Source organism: Aedes albopictus, chromosome 3, assembly GCF_035046485.1.
Source record: "Aedes albopictus strain Foshan chromosome 3, AalbF5, whole genome shotgun sequence".
Classification (NCBI taxonomy): Eukaryota; Metazoa; Arthropoda; class Insecta; order Diptera; family Culicidae; genus Aedes; species Aedes albopictus.
This window is the reverse complement of record NC_085138.1, coordinates 143262503-143283708: the sequence shown is the minus strand read 5'-3', so window position 1 is coordinate 143283708 and position 21206 is coordinate 143262503. Positions and strand designations below refer to the sequence as shown.

The window sequence follows — 21206 nt, the reverse complement described above, 5'->3', positions numbered from 1 at the left end:
GGAGGATGTTCCGCCGGTAGCGACTACTTCGAAATCCTCAGAGACGATGAAGCGCCTGGCAGTTTCACCAGCTGCTAACATCGACAAGAAAGGACGCATTGACGATGCCCATGATAGGAAACTTACAGTACGTCGACCAGGAGAGGATGTTAACAGCGCTTTCTATGAAAAGCTGATGTCCGAATTAGTGACACGACAAGTGGCGATACCTATGGATCAACAGCAACCGATATTCCTCGGCTCTGGTGTTTCGCAGGGAGTAGCTTGGTTCACTGCTAAGGATCAGTTTAGCTACGATTGGCTGAAAACAACTTTGGTCACGCTGTCGGTGAATACCACGATACCTTCTTTCGAAGTACTGTTAGAGTCGGCACCTGTTCCACTCCGCAGAGTGATAATTTCGATTCCACTGGTACCCAAACTTGGAAAGAACCCACAGGAAACAATTTTGCGCCTAATTTCTAAACTAAACAAAAATCTCAACACCAAGTACTGGCGAGTATTCCGTATGCTTCAACCAGCCAATGGGAAACAATCAGTGATATTGGGAGTTGATGAAGACTCGGTGGTAAAAATAGAAGCACAAAAGAACAAAATCTTCTACGCTATGTCCCAAGTTTTTGTACGCATTTATGAGAAACAGCCGTAATGAAAATTTGTAATTTTGCGAACAGAGCAAATTAACCATTATGAATTCTATTGAATAAATGTACTTTTGAACTGATACAGATTCGTCACGTTACTAATATGAAAGAAACTTTCCAGATAACTTTTATCGATCAGGGGTTCTCAAATTACATATTTGAGAAATCGATTCTGAAAACAAACCAATGGAAATCACACTGATGAGTCACATTTAAAAGATAATGTGTTTACGACCGAACGAATACGACCGTTGTAGCAACGCTCAACACTTAATTGCCTATATGGAAACCACATGGAAACTTTAGAAAAGCGTTTATTTCATACATAACTTTAAAGCTGTCAACGGCTACGAATTGCACTTAGCGTGATTTTATAAACTTCAAGAAACAACACGTTGAATGAAAAACTGAAACTAATTAGGTCATCTTATGTACCAGAATGGGCACGCTCACACGATGAGCGAAACCAGGTAAATGATGATCACGGCTGTAATTTTGCGAGGCACAAATCTCCCACATAGAGGAGAACGTGCCACTTGAGCCACTATTCTGATACCTGATACCTGAAGATCGGTAAAGTATCTACCCGTGTACAACATTTCAAGTCAATTGGTTCAAAATTGACTGAGTTATAGTGGAAAACAGACGAATATAGAAGCCACCGCCCAAGTGGCGCGATACCCTAACTAATTCTGGTATGAAAAACCGAATACCTACAACCTGAATGAGGTATTAAGTAGCCCTGCATAAGAGGTAAAATACCTAAAATAATAACTGGTGTGTATTCTGTGCATAACGCGTGAATAATGACATCAGGTATGGCAATACCTAGATAATAATCGGCGATTTTTCCATACAAATAGCGGTTTTTCCATATTTAAAAAATACCTCAAGCAGTTCTCAACACCAAACCAATAAATCGTGGAGGTATTGTTTCAATACCTAGAAAATACCAAAATAACTTTTTTTCAATACCTGGATAACCGACCAATACCTTGTCTTGGTATGATACCTGACTTTGGTATGCTCCAGTTATGTGGCAGTTATTCATTCCCGATCGGGCTATAGGAATCTCTGAAATATTTACTAGAAAATTTTCAGGATTTTTTGGAAGCATCCCGGTAGTAATTCTTAAAGTGATCATAGAAGGAATCTCTGGAGGAGTAACATAAGAAGTTCCTGGTATAATTTCAGAAAGAACTGTGTGGACCAGAACGAACCATTAAGAAATCTAAAAGTATTCCATCAACTCCTGAAAGCATCACAGAGAGACTTCTGGAGGAATGCTGAACAAATTACACGAGGAATCCCGGACCAGGAATTCTTTCCGAGATTTCTGCATGAATTCTTTGTGAGATTCTACGATTCTTCCAAGGGTTTATTTAGAATTCCTTCAGAGATTCCTTCTGGGATTCTGTCAGAAGCTTCTTCTGATATTCCTAAGAAGGTACCATCTGGGATGCCTTCAGGAACTCCTTCCGTGTTTTCTCTAGAAATATAGCATAGCAAAGCATAGCATAGCATAGCACGAATACTTGCACAAATCGTGGATGGAGTTGCAAAGATGAGCATATCCATTGCCATTATAGATTACGCTACTATCTACAATAACATGGACCCACTCATCTCCACACACCTGGCCAAGTCCTTGCAAGCATTTTATAATTCTTATCATCAACTTGGAAAGCGTCCAAAACTGAAATGGCTTCCAATAGATGATAGGATGGTGAAAATAGCGAATAAAGAAATATGATAGAACAAGACATAGTGTACAAAAATAAATTGGAAAGATCTTACCAAGTTTCATATCGTCGGACGATCGCTCCCAACGGAGAACGCGGTCGATTATGCTGCGTTGCTAACTCCATGCAGGATCGATGTATTCACAGCAAAGAACAACACAATTCTTTAGAGCTAGGACTCTGCGTTACTGACTACGCTTCAAACACTTACAGGAGTATTTTTTTTTTGAAGGAAAGAAAGAAAAAACTTATTTTTGCCGGCCGACAGTTTGGGAAAAAGCAGTCACGCGCGCTCACAGCTTACTGCGATTTCCTTCCGTGTTTTCTCTAGAAATATATTCCAATACTCTTTCAAGAGTTCCTCTAGGTTGTAAGTATTGGGTAGTCAGTCGGGAGTACTACAGAGACTCCCCGACTCAATGGCCTCAGGGTCGGCACGTTCACTACACGTTACTCGCGGGCAGGTAGCTCTCACATAAAATGGAGGAAAACCACAGCACTTTTACACTTTCTACACCAGTTTATTGCTCAACAACGCTTTATTCCTAGGCTATTCCTGGCACTTTCTACTCCCACTTTCTTAATTCTATCTGACCTTTTCTGTTGCGGGGCCCCTTCTCCTTCTGATCCACCACCTCTCCTTCCTCGTCTCCAACGGCGACTCGCGTACGGGCGTGGATCCTCGGCTCGCTATCCACGGTTCCAGGGGGTGGCTTATTCGGACTCGCGCTGCTCCGTATTCCGGCCTGCTACTCGTCCGCGTCCTACCGATATTATAACGGATCGGTCTTCGGCTTTTGCCGGAATGGCTCACGGACTCACGGGCTTCGTAGGGCGCTGCACGGGGTTTTAAACCAAAAAACGGCGGGGTTCTGTTTAATGGAGAAGACATCGTAGATAATACCAGGCTTGGAACCAAAACGGGAGTATTCAGGGGTTACCTGATGTCCACTTCGCCTTCTTGCAATCCACTTTTCGTCACTACTCTCCTCTTTCACTAATCCACTTTCCTTTCACTATGCTTTCAAAGTCGTCCTTTCACTATCGTTCAAAGTCAAACTGTCTTCGCTGAAGAACTTTTTCTAAGTGAAAAGGATTTGGATCATCGGTTGACTGCAAGGTTCTTGACCTCGTTCCGCGGTCATTGCCCCCTCAGGGCTTATGTACATTCCTTATGTACGCCACCCCTCATGGCCGCTCCAAGAATGGTAACCGTCCATCTGGCGGTGGGTTTCGGTACTTCGGTGGGTGGATAATGGCGGTCATCTCGTAGGGTGGTGGAGCCTGATCCTAGCTAGCCCTACGGCTGTCGGGAGATTAGCTGGGAAAAACCTACATTCATAACGAATACTACCTGCCATGTATATACACATTCACGGTTCACACAAAATCACACAAACTTCTCGGTAGTACTTACGACACGAATTATACAACACTTACACTCTCCCCCAGCTCGGGTAAAAAATATTTACAGAGTAAATATTTTTTTCTTTCCCACAAATCACATTAGTTTTCACCGACTACACCTAACTCTGAACCTGCACAACACGAAAAATCATCACTAGACCGTATTAACTTCCTTGACAGTAGACCACGCAACATTTCACTCATGACGTACTAGATTAAACATAGACCAATAAGAAGTAAAAATGTGAATTTGGCATTAAATGATGACGAGTATCGGGGTCATAAGTTATCATCATTGACTTTTAGTCAACTCCACTCAGTTTCATGACATTTTGTCACTAATGACCATCAGCGTCATAGACTCCGGTCTCCTGCGATCAAATACCGTGAGATTTTACCCCGGTAACCTCTGAACAAATAAGCCAATTATTCACCAATTGATTGGAAAACACATGAAAAATTACAATACTACTTTTCATCATCTTCAATAAAACATGCAATAAAAATATATAAAATAATGAAATAATTTTGAACTTGGAACATTTTTGTACAATAATAGAGTCATGTGAAGCTCTAGTGAAATATTTCACCGGCTTGTCGGAGTTGCGTTCTAGTACGTTACATCAGGCAACATTCTCATTCTTCATGTGTGTGCGTGGATTGGATCTGTAAAACCAATTATCAACATCAAGTCATGCCGAAAAGATGCGGGAAAAAATGTGGTAAGTACTGGATGAGGTTTTACCAAGGAATTTCAATGATTTGCCGGCAAGGAAAAATCTAAATCTTGGTTTCAATTGCTCGGACTAGTATTGCGCATATTGATCAATCATTCGGTTTTGATTTTTCGCTTAGTAATTCATCTAAAATTCCTTAATAGAAGCTCATCTTATCTCTATTGACAATAGCGTAAGTATGGCGGGTATGCTTCAATCAGTGATGTACTATGTGAATCTTTTGTGTTTTAGTGGATTATGAACGACGAAGAATGTGACAAAGTGACTGATTTATTGGACAATGGACTTGACTTATAATTTATACTATCTTTGCTACACGTACGAACTTACACAAATACATACACATTCGACTCTATTTCTCTGCTCTACTGACTCTGATGCAACTTGTGTGCAACTTTGCATTCAAGATCGAAACTAGGCCAATCTCATGAGATGCATTTCTGCATTTCATTCACTTTCCATACGCTTCCTCAACAAATTAAAAATGACAAATACTAATAAAATCTAATCAAAACATGCGATAAAAACAACTTTTAAAAACATTTCAGGCAAACATGCGGCTTTTTAATGACTACTACGAATAAACTACATACTACGATGCGACGTCGACTACTTGACCATGGACATAAATATTTACAGGACGAGACCAAATGCACTTGCAGATGACTCTTCATCGATCTACTTCTTTTTATTTGTTTTACCCCGGGGCTACTATACCATGGCGCGACCGATTCTAACGAAATGAACAGGCTAAGTACTTGAAACGACGTTTTTATCAAAACCTTTTCTGTTATTTATTTCTGATTAACTTATCGGACTTGCTGAATGGTGTAATGAATCCATACAATAATGGTACCGTCAAATGGGGTAACTTGCAACACTTTTCGACTTTGAAGCAATATCATTGAAAATCTAAACATATGAAACATATTATAAAGCATCGTGTACACTAATTACCACGAGTAGAATACTATGCAGCAATTGATTTATCAAAATACGTTGCCACATAATCAGGAGGTGCAAAATACATGCTTGTTGCAAGTTACCCCATCTGTGGGGTAACTTGCAACACATGGCATGAAGCTAAGTTAGCTACTGCTCTTACAATCTAGTTCTTGTTCATATTATAAGTTTTTGATGTAAAGCGTGGAAAATGCATTGAAAAGATGTACACTAACCAACTGGTATATGATTTTTTCATTAAAGGGTTGATAATTATTATAAGCGAGGATATATGGTTTCACAGCAGGTTTTACGTCACAATATTAAATATATGTAGAGCTCATGACTCAGTACTAGTTACAAAATGTCAACAATGCTTAATGTAATTAGCTGAAAAGGTTAAGTTATTCATCTTTAGGTAAATTGTCAGTTCGAAGTAGTGTATGGCTGCTTTAGCTAAAATAACATGATTTAAACACCCATTCAACTTTCTAAATATTAAATTTAGGCATTCTAGTGCAATAATTTACCCTTTTAGATTCAGAATGGATGTTGGTGATTGTTTAAGGTCGTCCATAAACTAAATTAAACTTTAATCGAGGTGAAACATGATAAAATTTCAAAATATGGAAGTCCTTATCTTTGTTTGAAGGTTACGTATAAAAAAAAGATAAATTTAAGTCGACATTTGAAAATGAGCACGATACGTAAATATTGAATGATTCATTTCAATTATTTCTACTTGAAATATCGTGAAATGAAAATAAATTATAGAAAGTTTTGTTAATTTCAACTGTTGCAAGTTACCCCATAGTGGTTGTCGCATTTGATAATCATTTTTCACATTACTTAGTCAATAACTTTATCAAATTTTTATCGTTTAGCTAAGCTTACTATTAGGTACCCTAACTGCAAGAAAGGTCATCAGACTTATCGCACTTACCATAGGAGAGAGGTAAAGCACGATTTTCATACTTGTTTTTATGGCATAAAATGAGCAAATCGTTTTAACAGTGTAGCCAAACAATAAACAAAGAAACAAAATCATTTTTTCCACTAAAATGATCTTCGGTACACATAATTTTGATAACCGAAATGGTGGAGCATTCTAGCTTTCATTATTATGTAAAAAAAGTTCACATTTAATGTATGTCATCGTGTTGCAAGTTACACCGCTGTTGCAAGTAACCCCGTTTGACGGTACCTATACTTTTAGATCCGCTGCTGAAAAAATCCCTAACGATTTACCCTGCAAATCCGACACCTCGTACGAACTGGTGCCGAGTTTTCGCAGGATGACACAGGGTGTGTATTGCGGTCCTAGTTTGGCGTTGAACTGATCGCCTGCCGATGACTGTCGGAAACTACGTTTAAATACGCGCTGACCCACGTCAAACGACGGTGAGTAGCGTTTATGTCGGAGATCGTACCGTTTCTTAGTTTCTTCATGAGCTTTTCGCAAGTGCTCTCCTACCAATTCACTTATTCTCTTGCTTACTCCTCTCAGCTTTTCTACTCTTTGCTCTTCTGTTTGATCGTTATCCTCTTCTAATTTATGATCCGAACCTTTACTTACTATTTCGTGCCCGAAGATCACGCAATGTGGACTGAATTTCGTTGTGGAATGGATTGTGTTGTTAAGCACAAATTCCATTTCCGAAATTTTCGTATCCCATAGCTTTTGGTCCAGTTTAACGTAGGAGCGTATCATAGAGTTGATAGTTCGGTTCAGTCGCTCAGCTGGGTTAGCTTGACTTCTATGTCGAGCGTTACACAGATAAAAATAATGAGATTTACACGTCATGTAAACTTCATTTTAGTCATGTAAACTTAATGTTATGATGGTTTACATGATATATCATGAAAATTTGTGCTATATGTCATGTAAACACTCAGAGTCATGCTGAATTACATGACATATAATGGAAGTTTACATGATATTCCATGAACTTTACATGATATGTCATGTAAACTTCTGTGATATCCCACGCTCCAATTATGTGCATCATATGTCACAGAATGTTACACTCTTTTTTCGATCTGTGTAGCCCAGTGCTGAACTTCATACTTTTCGAGTAGATGCTGAAAGTCTTTAGACAAGAACGTAGTTGCATTGTCTGTTATGACGATCTGTGGCGTGGAGAATCTTCTAAACCACTGTTCTTCTAATAATTTGCATAGGGAGGTACTAGCAATCTTCTTCACAGGAGTAAGCAGGCAATACTTAGAAAACAGGTCCATGACCACCAATAAGTGAGCGTTGCCCTGCTTACTTCTGGGGAGCGATTGTATGTAATCCATACAAATTATTTGGAAGGGTCGAGTAGAGATTCTCTGCTTGCCCATTTCTGGAGCTGTCGACACAGTTGAGTGCTTATTTTCTTTGCACGGCTCGCATTTGGCGATGTACTTTTTAATGTCACCGCTCATGCGTGGCCAGTAATATCGCTTCTTAATTTGCTCGACACATTTGGCAAAGCCAATGTGGAGATTATTGTCATGCTCTTGCTCCAGGATTCGGGTACGTATGGAAGCAGGTACGCACTGTTTCCATTCGAAGCGATAATCGAGAAGGTCGGATCGTGCTGCCACAAATTTGTAGAGCAACCCATCTACGATTTTGAAATCGGGGTAGGTTTCAGGATCGTTTTCAACCGCAGAAAGAAGGTTTTTATACCAACTATCTTCGGGCTCATCGTCGAGAGATTCCATCGATCGGGAGAGCGCATCTGGAACGATGTTCTCTTTACCCTTTCGGTGGCGAATTTCCATGTCATATTGCTGAAGTTCTAGACTCCAGCGACTTAACCGAGAGGATGATCGCCACTTCGCTCTCATAATGAAGGTCAGAGCGGAGGAGTCCGTGACAAGAGTGAACTTCGTCCCTTCTAAATAGCCACGAAACTTTTCTATGCAGCGAAGTGCAGCAAGGCCTTCTTTTTCTGCCGCATGGTAGTTCAACTCTGCTCCTTTGAGTTTCTCGGAGTGAAAAGCTATTACCTTTTCTAGCCCATTGTGGACCTGTGTAAGTACGCCTGCGATAGCGTTGTCGCATGCGTCCGTCTGGACCGTGAAGGGAAGTGTAAAGTTGGGATTCGCCATCACAGGAGCGGAAATAAGCTTCTCCTTGATGACGTTGAATGCATTATCAGCTGCCGTGTTCCAAAGCACCCTCTTTGGCTTGTTTTTCAACAAGTCAGTGAGAGGTGCAGTGATTTCACTGTAGTTTGCGATGAACCTACGGTAATAATTAATCATACCGAGGAATCGACGAAGTTGTCTAACCGATTTAGGAACCATATATCCAAGAATCGCTTGTACGCGATCCGGATTAGGCCGTAACCCATCTTGGGACAGGATGTACCCAAGATACGGCAATTCCTGGCAGCAAAATTTTGATTTTTTGATGTTAATGCACAAGTTTGCTTCCCGCAAACGCTTCGCAAGGTCCCGTAACTTTTCCACATGTTCTTCAAAGGTTTGGCTGACTATAACAATATCGTCAAGATAGACAAATATTGCCGGTTCTAGGGCACCGTGACTCAATACTCTATCCATTAGTTTGCTCAGTGTAGCAGGACTATTGACCAACCCAAACGGAAGCCGTGTAAATTGGAATAGCCCTCTACCTGGAATCGAAAAAGCTGTCAATTTTCTTGAGTCCGGGCTTAAAGGAATTTGCAAAAATGCTTGCGACAAATCGATGGTGGTAATATACTTTACTGTCCCTAAGTGACTAAGAATCCTATTCTGATGGGGCAACGGATAAGCGTCTCTCTTCGTTCTCTCATTTAGTTTTCTCGCGTCTAAGCACAGTCTAATCTCTTCGCTATCTCTCTTTTTGATTGGAACTACTGGGAGTGCCCAGTCCGAATTAGATTCCTCCACTATTCCGTCTCGAAGCATGTTATCTAACGCTATGTGAATTTTTCTTTGGATTTCAGGGCTCCACGGATAAGGATTCTTCCTTATTGGGTCCGCTCCCCTGAACTCCTCTTTGATTTCTATAAAATGCTCTATTAGACCTGTTTTGTTGAACTCTCCTGGTTGGGCAACTAAAATCTCTCTCTTCACGCATTCTATCTGCTCTTTCTGATCTGCGGTAAGCTCTTCCTCTTTCCCTAACTCATCACCATCATCAAGCACTTCGATAGAGTCATTCTGGATCGTTGGCTGTATGCCGAACTTTACCCAGAAATCGTACCCTAGCACACATCTGCGCTTCAGTCTCGGAGCGATTATTACTGGCAAGATTTTCGTTGTGCCATTGAAAGTTATTGGTATGTTTGCACAACCTAAAACTTCCAAATCATCTCCGGTCGCTGTCTGTAAAGTGACAAAAGTGGGTTCAAGTTTCAAATTAAGCTGTTTTATGATTTTGGTAGCTCCGATGCCTAGAACCGTCCGTGCGGCACCACTGTCTAGAAGACCGATCAGTTCAATCCCCATCAATTCGATTTTCGTGAATGGTCTGGTGTCCCCGCTAAGCTTGACGAGCAACGTAGCAATCTCTTCGTGCTTTTTGGGCTCACCTTTCACCCTTGAATATCCCAATTGGTGAAGAATGACTGTAGGTTCTTCTGACAATTCAGCCTGAGGACTTTCGGAGACTATTAGACTGCTTTGCCTCACTGAGCAGTCTTTTTCAAGTTTTTTGATTGGCAGAATGGGCAAAGGTTTGTGAGAAAGCCTGGAAATCCGCATTTCTCGCAGAAATCACGTTTTTCTTCAGGACAGTCCCGGAAATTATGCCCCTCATCATGGCAATTCAAACATAAACCACGCTTGATAGGGGTGTATGCTTTTACAATTCTCTGAAGAGCACTAGTACCACTTGAAGAAGGTTTCGGATCATCTTGCCTCTTGTTTTGCGACTGACTATTTCCCTGGCTAGTTCTTGGTTTCGATTGAAATTTTTGTTGATTACTCGTTTCCTCTTTCCTGTGTGTTGTGGGTTCATATTGGTTGGGAGGTTTTTTGTAATTGGGATTGTAATTTCGACCTTGGTATCCCCCTGGCTTGAAACCAGACTGGAACCTATTAACCGACTCATTACGACCTCGAAACTGTGACTGTTGACTGATCTCCTCAATATTATGCTTGGGTTTCTCAAATCTACTCTCCTTTCTCACGTAGAACTGCCAATTGATAGAATCAAATTTTTTACCGAACTCTCTCATTCTAGGAATGGAATTCACGTTTGCTGCAAGCATCGCAGTTCTACAGTCTGCTCTCGTGTTGCGGAAAAGCACGTTAAACTTCCTATCATCATCCCATTGCCTGGACATACTACGAAAAATCCGTACCATGTCAAGATAGTAGTCCTGGAATTTCTCCCTCGGACCCTGTCGCCGTGCGTTGGCTAGACGTTCATATTGGAAATCGATATCAACAGGTAGGAACTCACTTTTCAGTTCTCTCACGAGATTCCCCCACGTATGCAACTCATTATTCCCGTTAACCTCCATGAACCACGACCTAGCCTTACGCGTAAAAAGGTGATGCGCCGACACGAACAGCTCTGCTTCTGAAAAACCTTCCGATCTCGCGTTGAATTCTACCTCTTTGAGAAATTCGTTCAACCTTCTCCCGTTATCCATCCCATCGTACCTAACCGACCATTTATGTACTGGTAATCGACTGGTTTTCGGTCTATCTACGTCTATCTCTCTAACTCTCTGGATCTCTTGATGGGATGACTGTGGAAGTTTACTTCTCTCAGCTACGCTCTCTATGGAACCGTATTTTGATTTAACCCATTCATAAAAATCCTGCTCATTATGAACTCTCCCACACGCATCATCCTCACTTTGAATCGATCTACGTTCTACCGGTGTACTGATCTTTGGTTCTACCACGCGCGGCTTTGGAACCGACGAAGTTTCCAAAGCGTGAATCCGCTGAATCAGCTGATTCACAAACTCCTTCAATTTCGCATTTTCTTCTGCAAGTTCCGTCACTTTTTCCTTCTCGCTACTACTAACACCTCCTACCGCGCCTTCTGGTTCTATATCACCATTCTCATTCTCCTGCTCTCTATTCGGCTCATTATTCTCATATTCATTCGTCTCACCGGTCGCGATCTGGGCTACCGGATTACCTAAATCTTGTCCACCTATTTGCTCACGCATCTGTCTTAAGCTTTCGTTTAAAATTTTCAGTTCCGCCTCTCTCACTTCTGTGAGAGGTGATGTAATAGAATAAAATTTAGCCAGCAATCTGATACACTCTCCTGCTATCATTGCTACACTGTTAAAATCTTCTTCCGCTTCAAAGTACGACTTCAACCGTTTAGTTCTAAACAAAATGTGGATGAGCTTCGATTTGAATTTTTGATCGGGTGCTTTTTGCACCTTTCTTCCCTCTAAAATACATTTTATTGCCTGTAGCTTTCCATCACACCATTTCAACTCGTCGTTTAAGTCAATTTCGTCGTATTTGTAAGTAATCTTCTCTTTATTCTCTTTTTCAGCTTTCAACAACGTCCTCAAAGCTCTCTCCTGCTTGCTACGCGATTCGTCTCTCATGTCGACATCCCGAATCAACAATTCGTGGTCCAACTCATCATCGGCCAGATGAGCGGCATTCAACGCAAAGTACTGTGCCTGCAACTGAGACAAATCCATCATCCAACGTCGTCGTACGAATGAAGCAGCAAAAAATTGAAAATTTGAATGAAACTATGTACGCTTGAGCGGTTTTGCACGCAGAAAAAAAAATTGAAAAATTTAAAAAGTTCTACCTAAATCCACTGTAAGCGGTTTTTCACGCTGAAAAAAGAAAATTTAAAAATCCTAAGTAATTGAAAAACCTAACAATTTAAAAATCCTAGTAATTTGAAAATCCTAAAAATTTGAAATTCTAGTTTTAAGAGATCAGAAATAAACCACGTTTCTCTTTGGTGTTTCACTCACACAATCCGAAATCGCACCACACACGGATGAATAGTCTGCTCCGCTTTTTAATTCAATGAACTACTGGTTCGTTTTCCAATCAATCGCTTTTTACTCCTTTTCGGACTATCAAAACCCCTCCGAATACAATGAAAAATTTTACGATCTATGCCAGGAATTCACCTCCAAATACGTTCCAATAACTTTCTTCCGCGAAGGCCTGGATGTTTTCCCAGAGACTTCAGTCCTAGTCAGCTAGTACAAACGTGATTTTACACTTAATCAAGTGAGTTTAAGCAGCTGCAGCCTACAAGAAACTGATGGTAAATCAATTTTATGTTGGGCGCCAAAGTGTAAGTATTGGGTAGTCAGTCGGGAGTACTACAGAGACTCCCCGACTCAATGGCCTCAGGGTCGGCACGTTCACTACACGTTACTCGCGGGCAGGTAGCTCTCACATAAAATGGAGGAAAACCACAGCACTTTTACACTTTCTACACCAGTTTATTGCTCAACAACGCTTTATTCCTAGGCTATTCCTGGCACTTTCTACTCCCACTTTCTTAATTCTATCTGACCTTTTCTGTTGCGGGGCCCCTTCTCCTTCTGATCCACCACCTCTCCTTCCTCGTCTCCAACGGCGACTCGCGTACGGGCGTGGATCCTCGGCTCGCTATCCACGGTTCCAGGGGGTGGCTTATTCGGACTCGCGCTGCTCCGTATTCCGGCCTGCTACTCGTCCGCGTCCTACCGATATTATAACGGATCGGTCTTCGGCTTTTGCCGGAATGGCTCACGGACTCACGGGCTTCGTAGGGCGCTGCATGGGGTTTTAAACCAAAAAACGGCGGGGTTCTGTTTAATGGAGAAGACATCGTAGATAATACCAGGCTTGGAACCAAAACGGGAGTATTCAGGGGTTACCTGATGTCCACTTCGCCTTCTTGCAATCCACTTTTCGTCACTACTCTCCTCTTTCACTAATCCACTTTCCTTTCACTATGCTTTCAAAGTCGTCCTTTCACTATCGTTCAAAGTCAAACTGTCTTCGCTGAAGAACTTTTTCTAAGTGAAAAGGATTTGGATCATCGGTTGACTGCAAGGTTCTTGACCTCGTTCCGCGGTCATTGCCCCCTCAGGGCTTATGTACATTCCTTATGTACGCCACCCCTCATGGCCGCTCCAAGAATGGTAACCGTCCATCTGGCGGTGGGTTTCGGTACTTCGGTGGGTGGATGATGGCGGTCATCTCGTAGGGTGGTGGAGCCTGATCCTAGCTAGCCCTACGGCTGTCGGGAGATTAGCTGGGAAAAACCTACATTCATAACGAATACTACCTGCCATGTATATACACATTCACGGTTCACACAAAATCACACAAACTTCTCGGTAGTACTTACGACACGAATTATACAACACTTACAAGGTAGTAACTGGAAGGTAGAGTGGCGTCGATGTCAAAATTGGAACAGCGATCATCTGTCAAATCCATACAAATTTCCATTCCAAACGAGCAGGAGATCTGTCAAAATGACGCCACTCTGCCTTTCAGTCACTCTACCTCTAGGTATCCTCAGGATTCTCCTTCTGAGATTTTTCATGTGGTTTGTTCAGGATATCTTTCTCAAGTTCTTTATGTGATTTTGTGCAAGTAAAGAAAACCTTGTAAGATTAATTAAGAGATTCCGTCTGGGATTGCCCCAAGAGTGCTCTCTGAAATTTCTTCAGGAATACCTTCCGGAAGGCCACTAGGAACCCCGTGAATCATCCAGGAATTATTTCCGATATTCCACGACAATTTTTTTCTGAGATTTCTCTAGAAGTTTCTAGAATTCTAAAAGAGGGAATCCCAAAAAGCGATTCTGAAGAAATCTAAGATGGTGTAATCCTAAAATGGAGGAATTCTGGAAGAAACTCCTTGAAAAAATATTAGTAGTAAGTCAAAGTGACTTCTGTGCAACCCTTACATACGCTGCCGTCACTGTTTTGAAACCATGTATGCTGCTTGGGTAGATTGGGTCATTCCTAGAGGAATCCCAGGAAGAGTTCATGGGGGAATCTCAGAAGAAATTCCTGGAGTAATCTGAAGTTCATGGAGTAACTATAGTAGGAACTGAAGAATCCCAGAGGGAACTTCTAAAGCATAGCTTCCCAACCTTCGTTTCGCGACCCCCCAACCGCTTGCAGGCACGCTTCGATTGTTTAACGAAAAGCGCAGTGACGACAGACTGGGGGGGGGGGGGGGGGGGGGGTCGCGAGAGCCAAGGTTGGGAACCGTGGTTCTAAAGGAATTCTAAATAAACCTCGCGAAGAATCTCCTTTCGGCATCCTGGAAGAAATTGCTGGAGGAACCGAGACATCAACTCCTGCCTGGGAGAATCCCAGAGGGTGTTCCTAAAGGAATTCCAAGGGGGATCCCAGTGGCAGCTCCAAAGGGAACCCCATCAGCAAATCATGAACTAGTACACGAATTCAATCACACTTCACACAACCACCTTGATTCAGAAGAATTTCTCCTACAACGTAGTTACGAACCGCAATCTTATCGGCATCCCACAATAATTCCGACAAGTCCGCTTGAAGTTTGCCCAGATCACAAACAAAATATCTTCCCTAGAATCTCATACATCAGAAACCCAGCCATCAGTAATAAATTGGCACATTAGGTATTAGGAGCAACAACACTGAGTAACTAGAGCTACTTAGAGAAATGTTAAACTGTCTTTCAAATATTTTCCTTGAATTGTATCCCTTCAACGATCAACGATCAACGATCAATTCTGACTATACATGTCAATGGTTGCTCCTCCGTGATTGCTCTGAGCTGGTACCAGTTGCACTGTGATCCAACTGAATAAGGGGCTGGGACATTCCACTTATTCTCAAAGTGCAATTTTAGCAGCTCATGCATATTTGATCAATAACGGCGCCGGCCAAGTCCTTATAGTCAGCTGGGAAGGGAAAGGAATGTTAGAGTGTACTGGTTGTTGCTACTAGAGACCGAGAGCACTCTGCGTCCCACAACCTGCACGGACTGGGGTATTTGTTAGACGGAAAGGATGGGAGATCTGGGAGTCACCGTTGGGTCGGTGATGCGATCCATGGATAGGGTTATTTATAGTGTTCGTGATAGATTGTGTGGTGAATAAGGTGAATAAGGTCAAGCGGCACAGCACGCTTTGGTTGCATAACTTATAGGCGTTATATATACACTGTGCTGTGAATGGAAGTTGGAAGGGAGGGAAACGACTTTTTTCAATTCGTTTCTGGTTCTAGCGATGGCTATGAACATATGAATATACATGAGTTGTATATGTAGAGAAGAGAGAGTGAGAGAAGGTGAATAGAAAGATACAAAGTAGGATGAAAAGGACGGGCCAGAGATTGAACCCATGACCTTCTGCATACGAATCAGAAGCGGTAGCCACTAGACCACCAAGCCCGTCTTCCCTTGAATTGTATCCCTTCAGTACAAAAAAAAAACAATTTCATTTGAATTTGATGTCGGGTTACACTTTCTAGTGCTAACAAGAGAAAATCAGGAATTGTGAGTAATTCTGAAGAACACATCGAACGCAGAGTTTCTCCGTATCTTGCTCCTAGGATCAGTATCTACACAAAAAATGCTTCACACTGAAAGGTGGAGTTTGCGGCGCAAAATCAATATTCCGCTCTATAACTTCTTGGGCAAATTACTAGCTACAAGACTAATGTCATTAGTAAAATTTTCATTATGCTACAGGGCCCTAGTGAACAATCCACCGCTTAGAGCTCAACCGTGCCGCGCAGAGCCGTACAAAGCCGCCAATATAGCATGTATTGCATCTGTAACGCCTCTACAGCAGCATATGGGTGCTGTATCTAGTCTCAGGGGCGCTTCAAGAGGTCTCAAGGAGCTCCAGGGGACTTCCAGAGAGTCTCAGGGGCTCATCAAGGGGTTTCAGGGGAGTTCCAGGGGATTTCGGGGAGCTTCAGGGGGATTCCATGAATGCTTTAGGGGATCTAGAGGATTCCAAGGGTTCTCAGGGGCGTTTCAGGGCCTTTCAGGGGGTTTTAAGGAGATATGAGGGCTGGTGTGGTGAGTCTTAGGGGCGATTCATGAGGTCTCAAGGGCGTTTCTGGAGGTCCCTGGGGGTTTCAGGGAGATTTCATGAGGTCTCAAGGGCGTTTCGGGGATTCCCAGGGGGTTTCAGGGGGCCTCAAGAGTGTTTCAGGGGTTTCAGGAGTTTCATGTGGTCTCAGGGGTACTTTAAGGGGTCTCAGGGCGTTTCAGGGGGTCACTGGGGGTCTCAGTGAGGTTCCAGGGGGTCCAGGGTTGGCTAGGGTGCTTTGAGGAGTATTAGATTCTCTTAAACACCCCTTAAAACCGCTTGAAGCGCCCCTGAATTACCACCAAACTCCTCAAAAATGAAACACCATCAAAATCTTCCTAAAACTCCTTGAAACTTTCTGAAATGTCTTATCACGCCTCCGAGACCCCTGTAATGCCTATTAAATGCTCCTGTTACCTCCTCTGAATAGCCCTTAAAGCTCCTTGAAACGTTCCTGAAACCCCTGTAATACTATTAACACGTCCTTGAAATCCGCGTAATCTCATTGAAACGCCAAAGCGTCGGAACACCTTTAAGAACTCCCCTGGAGTCTTTTGGAAGCCCCTTTTTGGACTCCCTTACAACTTCCCGGAAACCCCCTTGGCTCCATCTCAAATGCCAAGAAGCAAGACCTGTTCTCTCCAATTAGGTTTCCGTATTGAAGTCTTGACTTAATTTATACAATAAATTCTCTCTTTTTATGCCAACCCAACCTATAACATAAAAAGAGGTTCATGATGAATAAAAACTGGCATTTTTTTGAAAGTTATAGATGACATTTACCTTGAATATTGGAGATTCTGTGACTGATCTAGTTGTACAAGTTTTTCATACACCATATTTTCAGATTTAGCTTCTGAAATTAGCTGTAGGTGATTAAATCTAGATATGTTGAAATGACATTTTCAGCACAATAACCCAGTCAATTCAAACCAATTGACTTGATTTTTTGTACATGGCCGATGCTATACGTATCTTATCACGTACAAAAAATATGCAATTGGTTCAAAATTCACTGAATTATAGCGGAAAAGTGCCCAAAATAGAAGCCCTACCGAGATGGTTCCACTTTCCTATATAACAGGGAACTACTGACTACTGATGAGATTCGTTAGCTACTATTCAATATATAATAATTGAAATGAAATTTTGCAGCCCTGGTTGAAAACCGCGTAGATTAATACGTGCAAACGGACACCCGCAGTACGATGGATACAATCACTAAACGTTTCGAAAAAGGAGACGCATGGTTGCTGGTACATTCGCGAAGAGAAATCAGTGTGCTACATATTATGTACACGGTCGGTGGGTGGTACCGGCATAGCTGACTCTTGGAAATCAGTAAGTATTCCTGGGCTACTAATCATATGCAAACATCCAGTTCGGTTGAATGTGAAATGGTCGATGAACTACGGTGGTTCTCGTAACTGCATCCTGAATAGAGCGAAACATGCATTATTTTTGTACAATGCAGCTGGGTTCTCATGTCTTAATTGGAATCTCTCAATTCTAGTTGGAACAACCCACTAACTTGTATAATCGATCAAAAACAGCTGGCTGAACGTTGGAATGTGCCAGTCATGTTTGTTTATTTTTACCCAAAACCCAAAAGGTAGGAAGAACTTCGGTGCTTGGCATGAAGGAAAGATGTAACTAACTATGCTGAACGATAGCATAACAGGCATAGTTTGCTGCCTCTTCCTCTGCTGTCGGAATGCTCAACAAGGAGCGACGAACGGCCATCAAATCACGCAAACAATTTTGTACTGGAAGTGTTGCCATCTTTACAAGAAATTTAAAATCGCAACATTTGACGCCGAAAAATAAATACTTCGCTAACAATTTGCCACTTACTTCCGCATGATGATTTCCGGCACGGAATATCGCCTCCGAAACAGTCCCGGGCCGGAGCCCATTACCGTGGCGTACGTCCCGGCACCCATCCTGTGGCGGCGTCCCTGGTCACAGTAGTAGCTATCGCACGAGCTCGATAGGTCCCAGGTGGACGAGGATGAATCGCGGCTGTCTTGGCTGCAAACGAGGGGGAGATAAGAGAAAGAAATAGGACTGTTAGTGTTGGAAATCGGTGGTAGTTTATTCGTGATGCATTGAAGTTTAGATTAATCGCGGACTGCATTGGAATTATTTTTCTTTTATTATGAATTTGGATTTGGGAACATAGAGATGAACGTTTATATGGGACAAGATATCTTGCGTCTTTTCATTTTGAAAGTTCTCTAACTTGTGACAACCTTATTTGTCAAGTAACAAGTATTGCAGACTACATCACAAATTGGACTATCACCCTTTTTTTGGTACGCCTAAAAAGTGTGATAAAAGTGCACGTTTGCCTCGGATCGTCTCGACGCCTTCGGTGCACTTATTCCTCCATTTACAAGGAATAAGTGCACCGAATACCTAAACTCGATCCGACGTGGCCCTGCGCTGCAATCACACTTTGAAGGTGTGTGCACAGTATTGTGTCAGTCCAATTTGGGGTGCAGTCAGCAATAACTGCAGTAGCTTTTATGGTGTGCTGAGAAGCAATTTGCTCACAGAGCGTTTGATGAAGTATGTAAGGTGAGTAGTTAATACTCCTGGATTGACTCCTGGTGTCCATGGTACAAGTCTGGACAAAATATTTTTTCCATTTTTTTTATCTTTCCCTTTCATTCAAGTTGCATAATGATTCAGAATCTGCGCTTTTTGGGTTTCAAAAAAGAATCAATTGTGTTATATCGTCTATAATACGGACAGTGAAAAACTGCACTAAGGTTGCTGTTACTGGCTTTGAAACAAGTCGTGTTGCTTGGGATGGACCACATTTTATATTGGATGATTTGAGATTAATATAAAAATTTGATAAAAAGTGTCACTTTCGCTCTTCACTGCTATCACCCATACGTCTCCCTCTTTTCCCGCAGCATTTAACTTCCAACCATTTGCGACTGTTTTGGAAAAAATGGAGAAAAAATGGGGAATACAGTATGGATAGCCCAGTCCGGTTCTAAGCCCAAACAAAAGAAAAGAGAGAGAATTAATTGTATGGCAGTATTTTTTCAAACTCGCTAATGAAGTCAGGAGTAGTTAATTTATTGTTCTCGCTAAAAATATGTGTATACTCATACAATGTGCCCGCATTAGACCTCAATCAGGTCTGAAATTCTGGGCGTGCGTTCCCAGCACAAGCGACGGAGTGGCGAGCCGACAGCAATGAATTGTGGCGTTAAGAAAATAATGAAGACCTACAGGCTACCCGATTCTTTTCTTAAGTTTACCTGCTGCTTTAGGGGCTTCTGTTGATGATCATCGTGGTCCCCATGTCTTTCGTCAACAAACAAAGATCCGACAAAGCTCAAGAACAAAGTAGAAAAGCAATGCATTTAACTTCAATTTTGAAGGCGTACTGTACTGTAGGTTTTAGGGCGGATCGGTGTTTTATGGCTTTTGCCACACGAAACGTTTATTGACAAAATGGCGCCAAAAAAACAACCTGAGGTCACTTTCGCTTCAAAAATTTTCCATACGCTGTTTTCGATTTATTTCTGCATTTTTTTGTGTCGAGATTGGTATAACTCCTAGGGCAGCGGAATAAATTTGAATTTTTATTTTGTTTCTTTGACAGATTTTGGGTCAGTGAATCCGAATTTGAGCATAGATTTGTTCCAGCTCGTCACAATGTTGAAATATACCTACCTTAATTTATTTGCGTTTTTGTTGATGGATTTATTTTGTAACCATACTTTTTTTGAGATTGTTGTTTTACACCATACAAAGTACACTATCATATGTGTAATATCACCATGGAACCTGAAAAATTAGTACATATTACCAAAATTACAACAATTTCTGTAAAACGTGTTTTTAAGGCTTGCCGTGACTATGATTACAGTCGTCCAACGGCTCAACTGAAACCACAAACCCAAAACAGAACCGATCAACAAAAGAAGTTGATCATCAATTCTAATTTCTATTCCCGTTCAGCCTAGATAGCCGTGTAGTGTCGGTAGCAGTTCCTTCAACTGGCTAAGAATATCACTACGGATTGCATGATCCGGTGGAAGAAGTCCACCAAACAGGCGAGCCCTGATTCATGGTGTTAAGCGGCTTAATGCGTACCGTGCCGAGCAATGACGCAGAGGATCTTATTTGTCTCCGGGATTATCGGCTACTAGAGGGTCTTGCCCGGGATTTCCCGGGACAAAAATCCCGGGATATCCCGGGATCTGAAAAATCCCGAATCCCGGGATATTTTTCAGAAATTCCCGGGATTTCCCGAAAATAAAAAATGGCAATACTAAAACAAATCTTTTCCCTTTGAAATCTTCTTTTTGTCAATGTTTCCTTTTTTCCATCCAATTCTACGCTAGATGAAAGTCCAACTAATTAAACCAAAAATATTGTGGCTGAATTTATGTCATTCATTTTTCATTTTTTTTACTCATTTGTTTATTTGGAAGGCTCGGGCGCCACATGGGCATAACTGAGCCGAAATCTTTTGTATTTACATTTTACAATTTATTACTGCCTTTCCATTTTTCATTTATGTGGCGTTATAATCAAACTGAATCAACAGACAGAATATCGGAATGTTAAATAAAATGATTTATTTTAAGCTAGATTGTTCTGGTAGTATGCTTGGAATTTATGGCAATGTTCAACATTTTTACAATATGTGAAATATGTAAACTGTTGCAAATATTTTTAGATGTTTCTGGAGTTATCCCTTAAGAATACTGTGTTGTTATAT

General features: G+C 41.7%; 1 protein-coding gene across 17 annotated transcripts in view; it reads right to left on the bottom strand.

Annotated features, from left to right (window-relative positions):
* Window positions 1-21206, bottom strand: part of LOC109424083 (uncharacterized) — a 638365-nt gene that overhangs the window by 56716 nt on the left and 560443 nt on the right. For all 17 annotated transcript variants that reach the window (XR_009995716.1, XM_062842966.1, XM_062842968.1 and 14 more), the window contains one exon: window positions 18311-18487. Coding sequence is in view for 16 of the 17 variants with exons in the window: in XM_062842966.1 (XP_062698950.1) it covers window positions 18311-18487 (177 nt within the window). In the remaining variant the exon portion in view is untranslated. The remainder of the gene's footprint in view (window positions 1-18310; window positions 18488-21206) is intronic.